The sequence below is a fragment of the Salarias fasciatus genome, chromosome 2, assembly GCF_902148845.1.
Source record: "Salarias fasciatus chromosome 2, fSalaFa1.1, whole genome shotgun sequence".
In the NCBI taxonomy this organism is placed as follows: Eukaryota; Metazoa; Chordata; class Actinopteri; order Blenniiformes; family Blenniidae; genus Salarias; species Salarias fasciatus.
In genome coordinates, this window is record NC_043746.1 from 16,128,557 (window position 1) to 16,143,016 (window position 14,460).

Below are 14,460 nucleotides of genomic sequence, written 5' to 3' on the forward strand. Positions count from 1 at the left end.
AGGAGCCATTTAGCATTTCTTTATTTAACCACCGTGGGGAGAGTATGGGAAAAGCACATTAGGAGCACACAGATGATTAGGGACAGGTGTGCAAAGAGGGACAGCGAACAGTCTTTCGCCGTGTTCGTTCGGCGTGTGGATGGTGCTTGTGCTCTTTTGGAAGTGGAACGTGTGAGTTTTCTGGTTCCAGCTTGATGTGAACTGTGGATATATGCACCAAAGGAAATCAATGGGTCGCAGCACCCAAACATAGAAAGAGCGCGGAACCTTCTGATTGATGTGACATGCGGGCACGCGTCCTGGACGATTCTCCCTCTAACACCTTCAAAGGATCTCAAAGTGTAGCAGCCCTATTGGGAAATGGGCTCTACACAGCCTGTAACAAAACATTTGGATTCATATTCAAAGACCTGTGTGAATTGCATTAATATACTGTCTTATCCACCAAGGAGTGTGGGATTTTGGTCTTTTAACATACTTGTCATGTTCCACTCAATCAATCACACTGACAATTTGTGTACAAAACCTTCATTGTTTCTCTTGACTTCTCAGGATAAAGCAACAGAGCGTGAAAACTGTGAAACAAAGCAACAGAAAACTGGTTCAGCTTCCCTACTGGTCCTGACACGTCCAGTTTCTCTGGACAACTGCATGAAGGGGAGGTAAAATTATTTCGGTATTTTAAAACAGCTGAAATAATGCTTCTGGGGCCATTAATCAGTAGAAGGATGCTGTTTGTGATCAAGTCACTAAATCCACTGGCGAAGAGATTAGAAGAGTTTATCCTTACTAGCTATGGAGCGTTCTTGGATTCTGAGTTATGCCACTTGACTTTCAGCCAAACTGAAGTTGCTCATAAACATCTGAATGTCTTAGAAATGTATTAACCTCCTGAGAGTCAGTCTGGGAGAGTTTACTATCATGATTTCCGGTTAAATGCATCAATCAGGTGCAATGATTGGGAGAACATCTTGCACACACTTGCCTGATAAAAGGTTAACCATCACAGAGTGAGTAAACAACATTGTATTCTCGGTTGTGTATTCCAGGCAAATAGTACATGAAGGCCTGGCACGATGAAAGTAACGGTTGTGCAAAGAGGTTGTTAAAGTTTGCGCTGTTTGCTCAAGTTTGATTGTTACCGAATTGATTTGTGAGCTCCATAAAAGTTTTACATCGAAGAAAAAAAAAAAACTGTTCATTACTTTGTCAGAAAATGTAATCATAATAAATACATGAATTATAATGATAATCATAGGATTAATGACTCAGCAATTAGTTATGTATTGACTGATCTGGGCGTATGCTTGATTCCCAAATAACACAAGTTAACACAACTGCAGCATTTCAGACAACAACAGCAAAACAAACCTTCCAGAATGACGGCCGTCTCACAGTAATCCAACAATAAGGCCTGAATGGGTGAAACGCCCAATGGAAGCCAGTGGAGATTCCCAAAATGCCCCTGAAGCACTTGCAGACACGAAGAAACAAAATTCTCTGGTCTGATGAGACAGAGATTGAACTCTTTGGCCTGAATGCCTGCTGTCATGTTGGTATGGTGGTGGCAGCATCATGCTGTGGGGATGTTAGATCCGGATAAAGATGAGCACAGAAATGTACAGTACAGCAACATCCTGAATGGAAGGTCAGAGTGCTTTTGACTTTAGACCGGAGCATCGGTTCGTCTTTCAGCGAGACACCAATCATCAGTGCACGATTGTAAAAGTCATTTACATTCAGCTACTGGACACGTAGCCTCCCATAGATAAAAAAATTCTGTTTTTATTATCCGTAATTTATGGGGCGTGTCATTGCTTATCTAAACCGTCCTTCAGCTACAGTCAAAGCTGGGGGCACATTTCAGATATTAATTCATTTGAAACAGAAGTGGCCATTTGGAGGAGGTCTGTATGTGTGAATAATTTTATACTGCACCAATAATACTGAGCGAGCATACGTTTAAGAAGAAATATTGCATGTAATCAAAATAAAGACTAAACATTTTTTAAAGAAATTGTAAAGGAATTGCTTCATAACTAGCTCGGGCCATTGAAGCTTTATGTGCTAATAATGCTGTAGAGTAATCATAGGTGGGGTCAGAAAGGTCAGAAGGATTAGCCCCGTTTAGGTGCAGCCTTCGCAGGGTTAATACGTGTGGAAGAAGCAGCCTAAGCTCACGGAGGTCACAGAGTTGTAGCGGTGACGGTGTGATGTTGGCGACTCTGTCGGAGGGCGGGGAGGCAGCATAAAGGATTATGGGGTCTTTATTCCACGGTACTTTGTCTTTTAGATTATGTGTAGTCATGTCTGTTGGCTCTGTATTTCTGTTGTTTCATCATAATCTATTATTGCTTTATCATCCGTTGTAATTGCCCGGCTCAGTGCATGTTGTGCTGTAATTGTGTGGCACTATGAGTGAGAGGGGTGTTGTGGCTGATAAGGCCGTTCTGTGTTGCATGTGTTCAAAGAAATACGTCCAAGTTTGACACAAGACTCAGTTATCAATTGCCAAATGAGCCAGCTGACTCGGTTCTGCAGAGACAGAGACTTGGCCTGACTGACTGAAAGAATAGCGGTAAGAGGCTGGGACTAGTCTGTAGGGCCACAAAGGGAGGGCAAAGTCTATAACACAGCCACTCCCCCATGTCTGCACCAATCGTTCAGAGGCATATCATTTATATGCTTCTGCATTTTTGTATTGCTGTTTTTTTTTTAATCTGGGGAGGTTGGCTGCAGGTTAGCCTTGTGATACTTTAAATTAGAATCAACAAATATGCAGACAGCGTAATAACAACCAATATCCTTACTGAGACTGATTTTTGCTTCTTTTTTTTCTTTCTTTCTTTTTTTGTCACCTAGGGGTTCCTCTGGTGATGAACCCTGGTGCATTCTGCCTCTGGACAGCGCTCTAAGTTTGATTTTATAGGCCTGATCTGACTTGAGAGTCAGCCACAGACACAGCTCTTCAGCCTGTGACCCGGGAGCCGCCACGATGACCCTCAACGTCCCGGGACTGGTGATGATGGTGGTCTTCTACCTGATGGTGCTGGGCACCGGCCTGTGGGCGTCTATGAAGTCTAAGCGGGTGCAGAAAGGTGGGCAGAAGGACCGGACAGAGGTCACCCTGCTGGGGAACCGGGGGATCAGCCTGGCGGTGGGGGTCTTCACAATGACAGGTGAGTACAGAAGCTCTGCTCTAAACTGAGAACAGCTGCTAGAACTCATGCTCTCTTTATCTGCTTTCACTCTTCCTTCATCTTCCACAACTATCACAAATGTATCATTTCTTTCAAACTTCTGTAATGTAATAAACCTGCAAGGAGCCTTTATTTGCATTTTTCCTCTGATTTGCATTTTGTCTTTGATTATGGTAGTGGTGAAAAAAAAAAAAAAACATACCCTCCTGACAGGAATGCATCCCTCTGCATGCTGATTTTGAAAGTCAGGTCAACAATTAAATCATGAGATTAACCCTCTTGGCACCGTTGTCTTCTTGTGTTCCCATGCATTGACTTCTCTGACAGGTTCGGCATGTATGACCTGATTTGTTTCAATAGGTTACGACTTAGGTGTCAATGCCAAGGTACAAAATGTTTCGCTTGTCAAATTCCATGACACGCACGTGACATGACAGTCAATGACAAAAGGTATTTTAAAACTGAAATATAAGGTAGACAAAGAAAACTTTTCAAATGAATGGATTGAGCACCGTTATGTTGAAGCGATTAGATCTGACTTTATTTTACAATACTTGTAATCTGTATGAGCCTTCTAGTCTAAGAGATGGTTTGAGAATGTGAGAAGGGATGCTAATGTATTTATTGTTTGTTTGTTTGTGTTAATAACCAATAGAATTTGTCCTTAAAAGAAGATCCTGTAAAGGTAAAATGGACAAAATCAGCTGGACTTTTCACAACTATGCTTCTTTTTGTCCTTAAAAGACAATGGCTGTAAATACTGTATATGAAAAATTTTGCCTTTTCAAATAAAAACTATACGAAAAATAGGAAATTACAATTAGTCAAACGTCGTAATCTGTCCCACCCTTCTGTGCTCATGTGTGATGATGAGTATTTATGCGACTTGCTTTCAATATGAGGATGTGTATTTTTTGAGGTGAAAAAGAAAGCTCTCAAATTAAAAGCTTTTTGAGTTTGAACTGCAGACATACCGGCAAGGTAAAATAACCATAATTGCACAACCATGTAACACCAGTTGTAGCCCAACCAGATTTCCAATGTAAAGTTCCCGCCCACCAGAGGAGAGGTTATCTTTTTTTTTGTGTGTGTTTTCTATAACTCATAACTTCCACAAACAAACTTTGTGTAACACGTTGAGGTGTGTCTATGTGTGTGTGTGTGAAAGTGTGTTGCTTTCTGCTGCAGCTACATTTGTTGGCGGGGGCTTCATTGTCGGCCTGACCGAAGCAGTATACACTCCGACCATGGGACTGACGTGGGCGGTCATGCCAGTGACAGCGGCCGTGTCCTTCATTGTTGGTAGGCCAGACTGACAAGTCTACCGGCATTTGAGAAATACCTGGACAGAGCAGGTTTTGTATATGCGGGTCATGCACATGGGAGCAGTTCTACTAGAGATCTGACAAGGAAAAAAACTTAAATTAAAAGATGTAAGGCTTCATTTGTTAATTTTTATTTAGGAGAAGGATTAATAGCAGCCATAGTTTATAGCCTTTGGTTGGATAACTAAGAGAATCGATCATAACCCAGTGTCTTTGTTTTGAGACTTTTTTTTTGTTTAAATCATAACTTAAGTGTGCATTTAGTAACACACCCATTCACCTGTCCGTCTCTCTTTGTGTCAAATATATTCCAAGGTGGACTTTTCTTTGCCAAACCGATGCGAGACAAAAAATATGTGACAATGATGGACCCGTTCCAGATCAAGTATGGAAACCTGATTAGTGCAGTTCTGTCTGTGGCGCTGCTCGTATCTGACATCATTTGGGTGACGGGAACTCTCATTGGCTTAGGTGAGTCACACACACAGTTTCTCCAGCTGTAGCTTTTCATTTCCTTCAACTAAAGCTGTTTCTAGTAGAACAAAACAAAACCCTTCTAATGCAAGAACATCACTTGGAGAAATGTTAGAAGATGTTTGACTACCCTTTATGAAGACAGAAGAGAAGCCTGAAAAAAAAACTGATTAAACGGCCACAGTCATTCATTTGATAGTGGCGTTGCACTGAACTGGAAAGTGTTTCTGTTATTCTGTCTCTCACTTCCCTGCATGTTCATGGAATAGTCCTGCTCAACCTCAGAAATGAATATGTATGTAAAATTACATATTTAATAACTGCAGGTGTTTTTAGCTCTTAGTCGACATGTTGTTGTAGATCACATTAGATTATGTATGTGTACCTGATGAACTCTGGGTTATCAGTATTCTGATTAACAAATCTTAAAAGTATAATCAATAACTACCCAGAAATGCCTGAGTACATGTAGTAAGCTGGGATGTGCTGAACGTGAGTCTCAATGTGTCTGATTGTGTTGCTTCTGTAGGCGCTACTATCAGCGTGATTCTGGATCTGTCCTACACTCTCTGCGTTTGGATTTCTGCTGCAGTGGCCATCGTATACACACTAATGGGAGGCCTCTACTCTGTGGCCTACACAGACATTATACAGCTCACGCTCATGTTCTTCAGCTTGGTGAGTCCCTCACAATTTAAGAGAAAAGTCTCTGTGAGAATACATTTTACAGCTGTTTTTTTTATTTGAAATTTTTTGTGTTGTTCATAGAGTGAAATCAGCCCGTCTCACTAATGTTTTTAAAATCTTCATGTCAGTGGTTCCTTGTATATTCTGCAGTGGCTCTGTGTCCCCTTCGTCTTGATGAACCCTCATTCAGCTGACATTACCAAAACGGCCTTCAACTTCACCTACCAGGCCCCTTGGCTCGGTACTCTGGGTGAGGAGAGGATGTGGACGTGGATTGATAATTTCCTGATATTGGTAAGCTATACTTTACAAAGAGTTAATCCCTGCAGTGATATGCTAACACCATTTCTTTTCATTTTTGAAGTCATTTGCTAGAGCCAGTAAGTACCTGTTCTGTGTTGAAGGCCTTTGGTAACCTCGGGTATCAGGACTTCCACCAGCGGACCCTGTCGGCCTCGTCGTCACAGACCGCCAGGATCACGTGCTTCATCGCAGCCCCCCTCATGTTCATACTTGGAATCCCCTCCATACTGATTGGAGCAGTTGCGGCATCAACAGGTGCAGCCAACGGAGCAGAACCGAGTAGGAGTGTGAAAATATCTCCTTGTTTGTCTGATGTTTTCATTTGGCATCAGACTGGAACGCCACCCTGTACGGCTCCCCATCTCCGTTCGAGCGCGGAGAAGCTGGCCAGGTCCTTCCAATAGCTCTCCAGTATCTCACGCCAAGCTACATCTCCATCATCGGAATTGGAGCTATTGCTGCCGCTGTGATGTCCTCCACCGACTCTGCTCTCCTCTCCGCCGCTTCCATCTTCACATCAAACATTTACAAGCCCATCCTGCGAAAGAAGGTAAGAGGAGAAGTTTCACTTCAGTGGAAATATTTTCCATAATGGATAAGTAGAAAATCCAACGTTCATTGTTTCCTGGTAAAGGACAGGCAGGAGAGCAGCTATAATTCAAGGATTTTTCGGGTTTACAAGTTTGTTTCTGTTTCTCTTTTGTTTTTCCTCTTGCAGGCATCAGATGTGGAGCTGCAGTGGGTGATCCGTGCGACCGTGGTGTTGGTGGGCCTGGCCGGCACATCTCTCACCTTCCTCCACAACAGCATCATGGTTTTCTGGATTTTGGGCTCAGACATAACTTACACCTTCATGTTCCCTCAGCTGGTTTGCGTTCTCTTCTTTAACACCTCCAATGGCTACGGCTCCGTGGTTGGCTTGCTGCTTGGATTGCTGCTGAGGCTGCTGAGCGGGGAGCCTTCTGTGGGGCTGCCTGCTGTCCTCTGCTTCCTCCGCTGCAGACTGGAGGACGGCCTGTACGTCCAGCAAGCCCCAGTTCGGACGATCTGCATGCTTTCCACGTTCGTTGCCACTTTGCTTTTCTCCTCCCTGGCCGCTCTGCTCTTTAACAGAGGGGTTCTTCCTGATAGGTGGGATGTATTAAACGTGAAAACCAAGAAGGGCTCTCAAGCACTGGCGGTGATGAACAACACCATAACAGAAACGAAGGAGGACAATCCCAAAGTTCCAAATGAAACGGAACTAATGTTGACCAACGATGTTCTGACCTGAATGTTTATTGGGGAAATAAAACTGTTATTGGTGGTGCTCCAGATAACTATGATTTTGTTATGCAGCTGTTTTTATACTAAATAAACTGTAAGATAAAGATAGCTGGCAGGTGATGGTGTAGAAACGAATCACTTACAATGAATGCCTCTGACTGTGTTGTAATGGTCTCTTCTTTAATTCCGTTACACTGAAGTCTTATTAACTGTTCAGTGTTACTGGTAAATGGTAATTTAGCTTCTGATGTAGGAAAATTGCATGTTTTCCCTGTGGAAACTCCGGCTTCCTCCCACAGTCCGAAAAACATGCAAGAGAGGTCCATTGGTGAACCCGAATAGAAGGAAATGTGGCTGTCTGTCTGTCTCTGTCCTGTGATGAAGAGGATGCACTGTTATGGCAAAATTAAACGTCACAGTGTTCTGTTCCATACTGTTTTGAGATTCATGCCTGGGAAGTTGTCTGATAACGTGTCTTCAGTTTGTGCAGAGTTGCAGGCCTCAATAATGACTGCATTGTCTTCCAAGGTCATTTTCTCTAAACCGCTCAGCACCCCTGCTTTGGTGAGGTTAATACATCTTTTTCTGTGTGTGTGTGTGTTTCTCAGACTGCTCATGCAGGCTGACTGTCAATCTGTATGACTGGTCGTCCAATTAACCTACACAACGACCATTCGTTGAAGATTATTTTTATCCAAGGATGTCAGCAGTACATCATAAAATGTCCATTACAATACTCTGTTTTTGCACATAGGTGTGATCAGTGCCAAGGCCCCAAAACCTAAATGTGAATAAAAATGGGACAGCAGATGGATGGATTCATTTTGTTTGACATCTGCATTCATTTTATAAAGGTGTGTGTTAAACATGCTTGAACATATCAGTTGATCTTCAGAGGAAATATGCCATCAATGTAAATTTATGCATCATGTTTCATTTGGACAATTTGTCTTTCTTTGGTCATGCTGATCCTATTGAACATAAAAACTGTTTTGAAACTTTAAAATGACAAAAAGTAAGTAATTATCTGAACATGTTGAAGGTGTACTGAATGGATTTACAGGGCCTGAGTCAGGAAATGGATGCGTGTCCACCACAATGAGATGCAGTATATAAAAAAAGAACCGATATAGATACCAACATTACAGACACAAAATTATTGCAAATAAACACCAAGCAACACAAAGAGACAAAAAATCATTACTAAATCATTTTAAATGAGTCATAAAAGTGTCACAGACAGTGATGTAAAAGAATCATAATCATAACAATCATAACGAAAAATCAGATGTGAAACAACAAGAAAAGACACATTTACTGAAAAGACAAAAAATATGTAACAGACACTAATCACAAACACAGTTTTGCTAAAACAGATCAGAGGCAACAGGAAAAAAACATAAATACATAATATGGTGACAAACAGCGCACAGAGATTTTCAAAACCCTCCCACCTCCCCGAAAAAAAAGAACCATTTTATATGACCACAGTAAGATGCAAAAGGAGACAAAATCATGAGGAAATGTACATTTCATTGATGATTTAAAAAAGCAACCCTCAAATATTCAAACAAAAAAAAACAGGGTATGTATTTGATGCATTTAACTTGTGGGTGGAAAAAGTGACAAAGATATCCTAACATTTGATCATTTGCAAAATGTTAGGGATAAATAACAGTAGTGCAATACAGCTGTGATACACACAACCATCCTATCTATGCTGTTTCTTATTACTCTTATTCAACAATTTGCACATATGTTGTTGTTTTTTCCAGATTTTGGCACTACTTTTGTTTATATATTGCAGACAGTTTTGACCAATGTTAGACTGTTTTCTTTTAGATGCTATGTTACCGCTGGCCTTCTTCCTCAGCAGAGAAAGAAGTTGATTGTTAGGGGGAAACATGTTTTTCTGATGTGCATATAACAAATAAACCTGGAATCCAATTGAGACTGTATGTCAATGTAATACAAGAAGTTTCCTGTAAAAGTCATATTTATGATAGATTTGTTGTTAATGTTTGCACCAATATGTACAAAATGGGGCAACACCATAGTGAGAAAATTTAGACAGAAATTTAGATCATTTGCTGCTACAATATATAACAAACATGAGATTTTGGAAAGGTTTTATACTTCTATTGAAGTCAAAGTGAGCTTTTTTGGCAATCCTGGTGTAAACAGAGCAACAAGATTTTCGAAGAGCAAAAAAAAAAAGAAAAAAAGAAACGTGCAATATTAAATATTGGACGCACATACTCTTTATGGTTAAGAGATATCAGGGGGATATTTTGTGTGTTGAGGTTGACGGGTGATAACTGCTTTAACTGGATTAATGTGACAAAATGTGCAGATATTTGTCTATTTTTTTGCGTACTTCAGCAGTTGTAATTCTCGCAGCAGCCTTGAGGGGGCAGTGTCATCTGTAGCTGTTGGAGTGTTTACCTCCTGATTAGAAAACAAGGAAAGCTGTCGCAGCATGACTGCTGCTGCCAACACGGAATAGCTTACCTGCTGGATAACTCTTCTCCGGGGCCAGGTGAGACGACAACGTGACGAGCCGAGAGCCACTTTACAACACACCGAGCCGCACTAATAAAAGCGTAGAGACGGACTGAAGTGAGAACTGCTGGAGTAGCTGAGCCGGTTTGTGGGGAGGCGATGTTAGCCGCTGCTAGCAGGTTAGCTGTGGAATGTGCTCAGGAGTGGCCGTTAAAGGCGTGGGTTCGAGGCAAACGGTCGGCTTTCGTGTCAGGGTGCACGTGCACACAAGCAACAATTAACCGTCCTTTAAGTTACTTTGTGTTTAGTTTCTTCGTTCGGGAATACATTAAAAGATAATTACCGCTTATAAACGGGTTTCGGGTGTATGTTGGTTGTTACCTAGCAACAAGGAAACGTCCCTGCTTTCTTCTCGGTATCGTTTGAAAATAACATTAATCTATAGTTTATTCCCAATCAAAAGTAAACAACATATTGGATACCGAAACTTAGAGGACACATTAAAACTTCTCATTTGCTCATTTCGTTTTTGGTAAACATCTCTATTAAAATATAAAAAAAAGTTCTAACAGATGCAGTAAAATTGTGGACCAACTAAAAAAGAGAGAAAGGTGTCTTCATTCAGCCAAAGTTTATTTAAAAGTGTAAAAGAAGCTGTTCTGTGCTCAGATGAATAAAAACGTAAAAATATTTATGGAAACCATGTGCTGCAGGCTCAAGTGGAGAGTGACCACGAATTCTCATCTAATGATTAAAAAAAAACCGAGTGTCTAAAGGGATGGAGTTGCATTAGGGTATATGACCCGTTGCAACAGGACTTACACATTCAAAGAAGTGCCGTGAATTTTATATATATATATATATATATATATATATATATATATATATATATATATATATATATATATATATATATATTATACATTATACATACATACATATATGTAGTAGCTATAGAGCAGCATATGTTCATACCCAGATGTCGTTTTCAGAGAGGTTTTTGCATATATCAGCAAGATTAGATAAACTAGATAAAACATCCATCACAACAGCGAGCATTCACAGAGTTTGTGGGCTGAACTGGCTTGGACTGCAGTTCACAGCTTTCAGAAATATTACTGCTGGTATTACTCGTGCCATTGACACTACAGTTACTGTCATTAAGGTATGAGTTCCTATGCTAACACCAGCACCACTGTTACTTACCGTGGAGTACTACAATAAAATATGTCACATGAAAGCAGATCTTCTAAAACTTGGTTTTGATCATTCTGAATTTGCCTTAATGTTCTTGTAAGCAGCCAGTCTTCCGCTGCCACCCACATACCACCCTAAAAGCTCTAGCAGTGACAGTGGTTTATTTATTTTTAGAAACTCTGACCTTTTGGTATCACACATTCATGAACAATGTCATAGGAACTTAATTTATTCACTTGATCGTTTGTCACATTAGGTTTTTGACTCTGATGATAAAGCGTTGCATGATGTGATGTTATCCCATCTAGTTAGATTAGTTGGTAGAGCCCATTGTGGTCCGGTCCCTCGTTTTGCCATTTCATTTCTATCTTTCAACCCACCACCCCCGCGATTCCCAGTGTGACCAACATGCTTTGAGCTCCATTGCCTTTAGCTTGTGTGTCTTGACAATGTTAAAGCGTTCCTTCTCGGGTGCTTCTTGAATAAAATACAAAACATTGAATTGGCTTTAAATGAAGAAACAGTATTGGTAAAAATTGCTTGCACTGCAGCAAACTGTACTTTTTTCATTAAATGTTCTTCATTGTTTTTAGGGGACTTCTCAACCATTATATATAATTTTTTTTTAGTGGTGACACAATGCATATCTTTTTTTAATAAAAAATTCTAGCAAATTTGTTGGCATGTTACCTAACTAAATGACTTGTTCTTTTCTGTTTTACCAGATAACTAGCACCGCTGCAGAAATGGAGCATGCAGGAGCAGAGGGTAGTCAGTCTGTGAAGGGGGCGGCGACTGCATCTGGTCCGAGGCCCCCTGAACCCCGGCCGGTTTGGGTTTTACTGGAGGAAGCGTCCCAGGTGAAAACTGAAGGCAATGCTTTCTACAGGGAGAAGAACATTCGCTCAGCCATCGGTCGATATCACCGCGCTCTGCTTATCCTGCGAGGCCTCGACGCCGACGTGATGAAGTTAGTGAAGGGATTTGGACCCGAGACACCCATGCTCACACCAGAACAGGAGGATTTACTGAGAAACACACAAGTGGACTGCTACAACAACTTAGCTGGTAGATAATAATTATAACCGTGAAAGGTCCGGGTGTGGAAATGCAAAAGAAAGTTGTGTTCTCCTAAATGCATCTAATGTTCTGTTTTCCAGGACCAACTACTCTCACTTCTTGCTTTGATGGATTTCTTGGCATATTCATCAGCAGTCTCCGTGATTCACTGATGCACCAACTCCTTTTTCTCTTTTAGCCTGTTTGCTGCAGAAACAGAGAGTTGACTACGCTCGCGTGTTAGAGTACAGTCTGCGCGTCCTGCAGTGGCGACCCGGCAACGTTAAAGCCTTGTACAGAGCCGGAGTGGCCACTCTGGAGATGGGAGATGCACAGACAGCCAAACAGTACCTCACCCAGGCCTGCAAAGACCAGCCCAATGGTAAGACCAGAGCCCGAACTTCATCTTTTGATTTAAATTTATTCATTGATAGACCTGAATTTGTAAATAGTGCCTCACACCTCATCTAAACTAGGTAGAGAGTGAAAGCCACTCTTCTGCAGTGTTCCCTCTGTCCGTGTTAATGCAGGACACGTTCAGCTGCACCAACGTTCCGTACAAGAAACATTTTGGCAGCAGTCAAAGTGAAATACCAGTTTGCTGTGATTGCTTTTGTCGCTGCAAGCAAAACGAGTGAAGAGAAGTGTGAAAATACACTTTGAGACCAAAAGATGTTAGGTTGAAAAATATTTAGTCATTGTGATTCCAAGAAAAATAATATTCTCATGTTGCTTTCATCACTCAACTGCATTTTTACATTTACTCTTTATCCTTGATTATATCAATATACTGTCAATACCCATTGAAAAGTTTAATGCACAGTTTAAATATGCATTGATCTCTACAACTTTGCAAATACAACAAAAAACGCTAGCATTGCTACGAAGTATCTCAAAAGATGTTTGTCTTACTTCTATATATTTATCTTTCAGCATTTTCTTCTAACATACAGCATAGTTTCAAATTGTAAATGTTTTCTGGGATAATAAACACATCATAGACTGTAATAAAATATATAAATCTTCGAATATTTCAGATGATAAACAGCACATTTTGAGGCCTGTTCCTGTTTAATGCACTAATTCATTAGTCAGTTGGTTAATGTTCAGTTACTTTTTGCGACACCGAGTGGCCAACTTTCAGCGAGGAACATTTGATTTCCACAGAGCTTCATACAGTATGTGGTTATTAATTCAATAGCTGGTCTCCTTCAAGCCTCTTTTTTTTTAAACACTCGTGCAATAAAGTATGCCTTTCTGAAGCTAATTTTAAATTTCTCACGCAGATGCAAATGTGAAGAAGCAGCTGCAGAGGGCTGAGGAAAAACTAAATCGGGAGCGACAGAAGGAGAAAGCCATGTATCGAGGCATGTTTTCCTCCAGCCTGAGGGACAGCTCCGGAGACGGGATTAACCAAACCAAGAGAGCTGGTGAGGAAGTGTAGCCTGCCAGCTCAGCCTGCCAAACCAAGCCTCAAACTGAGACTGTCCAACCTCACGTCACCACGAACTGAGGAACGCTCACACTTGTGTCACTCATTACTTTGTCTCCTGTTTTGTGTTTGAGGCAAAGACAGCAAGGATTGTATCATAGAACATGCTATGAAGCTGTCAGTAAGGATGCGGAGATGTTGCTGAAAATAAAGAGGCGAGGATGGGAAAGTTAGTTTCCTAGCAACCCTGGAAATAAAAGAAAGTCCCGTATAGCTAAAAAAGAAAAGGCTTTGAGAGCTTAAGAGCGCCTGTTGATGCACTAATCAAATTTCTCCTTAATTTACATCACATGATTGGTGACAGAAAATGTTATTGTGTTCAAGTAAAATATTTTGTTAAATAACTTGTCACTCCCAGTCTCCTTTTTTTAATTGATTGCACAAAAACATTCAATTTAGGTATTAGAGGCGAAGTACAAGTTCAGTTAGTGGTTTATTCATTTGTCAGAAGCCACAAATGTATTTCAAATAACTCATCAATAATTTATTCATTCAATATTTATTTCAAAATCCTGAGCAAAATATCAAGTTAAAGAGTATTTGCTTGGTTTTGGTCATTGTCTGGCCAATATGATTGTACTTCTGAGATGCTATTGCCCATAATCAAGAGGAACATCACATTCTCACAATAGCTATTATCACTGAACAAGTCACAGAGCAGCATGCAGAGATACACATTCATACACATCTTTACACAAGAGTTGGACCATTATGCAAATAAGCTCCATATAGTTAGTAACAATGTTTTTAGAATCTTTAATATTTTTTATTTTACAGCCACAGATGGATTTCTAAATAATATTCCCTTTGCAGGGACCTTCAAAAATATGTCAAATGGGACCATTCCTCAAAAATCCAGTTTTCTGTGGCTCCTAAATAAAGCTTCTGGGCTCCACCTGCAGGGTGCACTGTTGACTATAGAAATGGCTGTGTTTCATATTATTCCAATTAAACT

At 40.7% G+C, this 14,460-nt stretch overlaps 2 protein-coding genes across 5 annotated transcripts; both read left to right on the plus strand.

Annotated features, from left to right (window-relative positions):
• The first annotated feature begins 1,890 nt into the window (after positions 1–1,890).
• On the plus strand, positions 1,891–9,208 carry LOC115405892 (high-affinity choline transporter 1-like). Of its 4 annotated transcripts, none has more exons than XM_030115673.1 (9): positions 1,891–1,907; positions 2,908–3,179; positions 4,389–4,502; positions 4,841–4,996; positions 5,529–5,677; positions 5,837–5,980; positions 6,091–6,244; positions 6,322–6,539; positions 6,708–9,208. In XM_030115673.1, exons 2-9 carry the CDS (start codon positions 2,996–2,998, stop codon positions 7,260–7,262), a joined length of 1,674 nt encoding a protein of 557 aa, XP_029971533.1. In that variant the 5' UTR covers positions 1,891–1,907; positions 2,908–2,995; the 3' UTR covers positions 7,263–9,208. The 4 variants fall into 4 exon arrangements, with proteins under 4 accessions (XP_029971533.1, XP_029971524.1, XP_029971515.1 ...); XM_030115664.1 differs by lacking the exon at positions 1,891–1,907 and adding an exon at positions 2,719–2,739 and having other exon boundaries at positions 2,863–3,179; XM_030115655.1 differs by lacking the exon at positions 1,891–1,907 and having other exon boundaries at positions 2,746–3,179.
• A 492-nt stretch (positions 9,209–9,700) lies between these two features.
• Positions 9,701–13,730, plus strand: ttc9c (tetratricopeptide repeat domain 9C). The gene is made up of 4 exons (XM_030107616.1): positions 9,701–9,794; positions 11,680–12,022; positions 12,213–12,395; positions 13,300–13,730. Exons 2-4 carry the CDS (start codon positions 11,701–11,703, stop codon positions 13,455–13,457), a joined length of 663 nt encoding a protein of 220 aa, XP_029963476.1. The 5' UTR covers positions 9,701–9,794; positions 11,680–11,700; the 3' UTR covers positions 13,458–13,730.
• Positions 13,731–14,460: the final 730 nt, after the last annotated feature.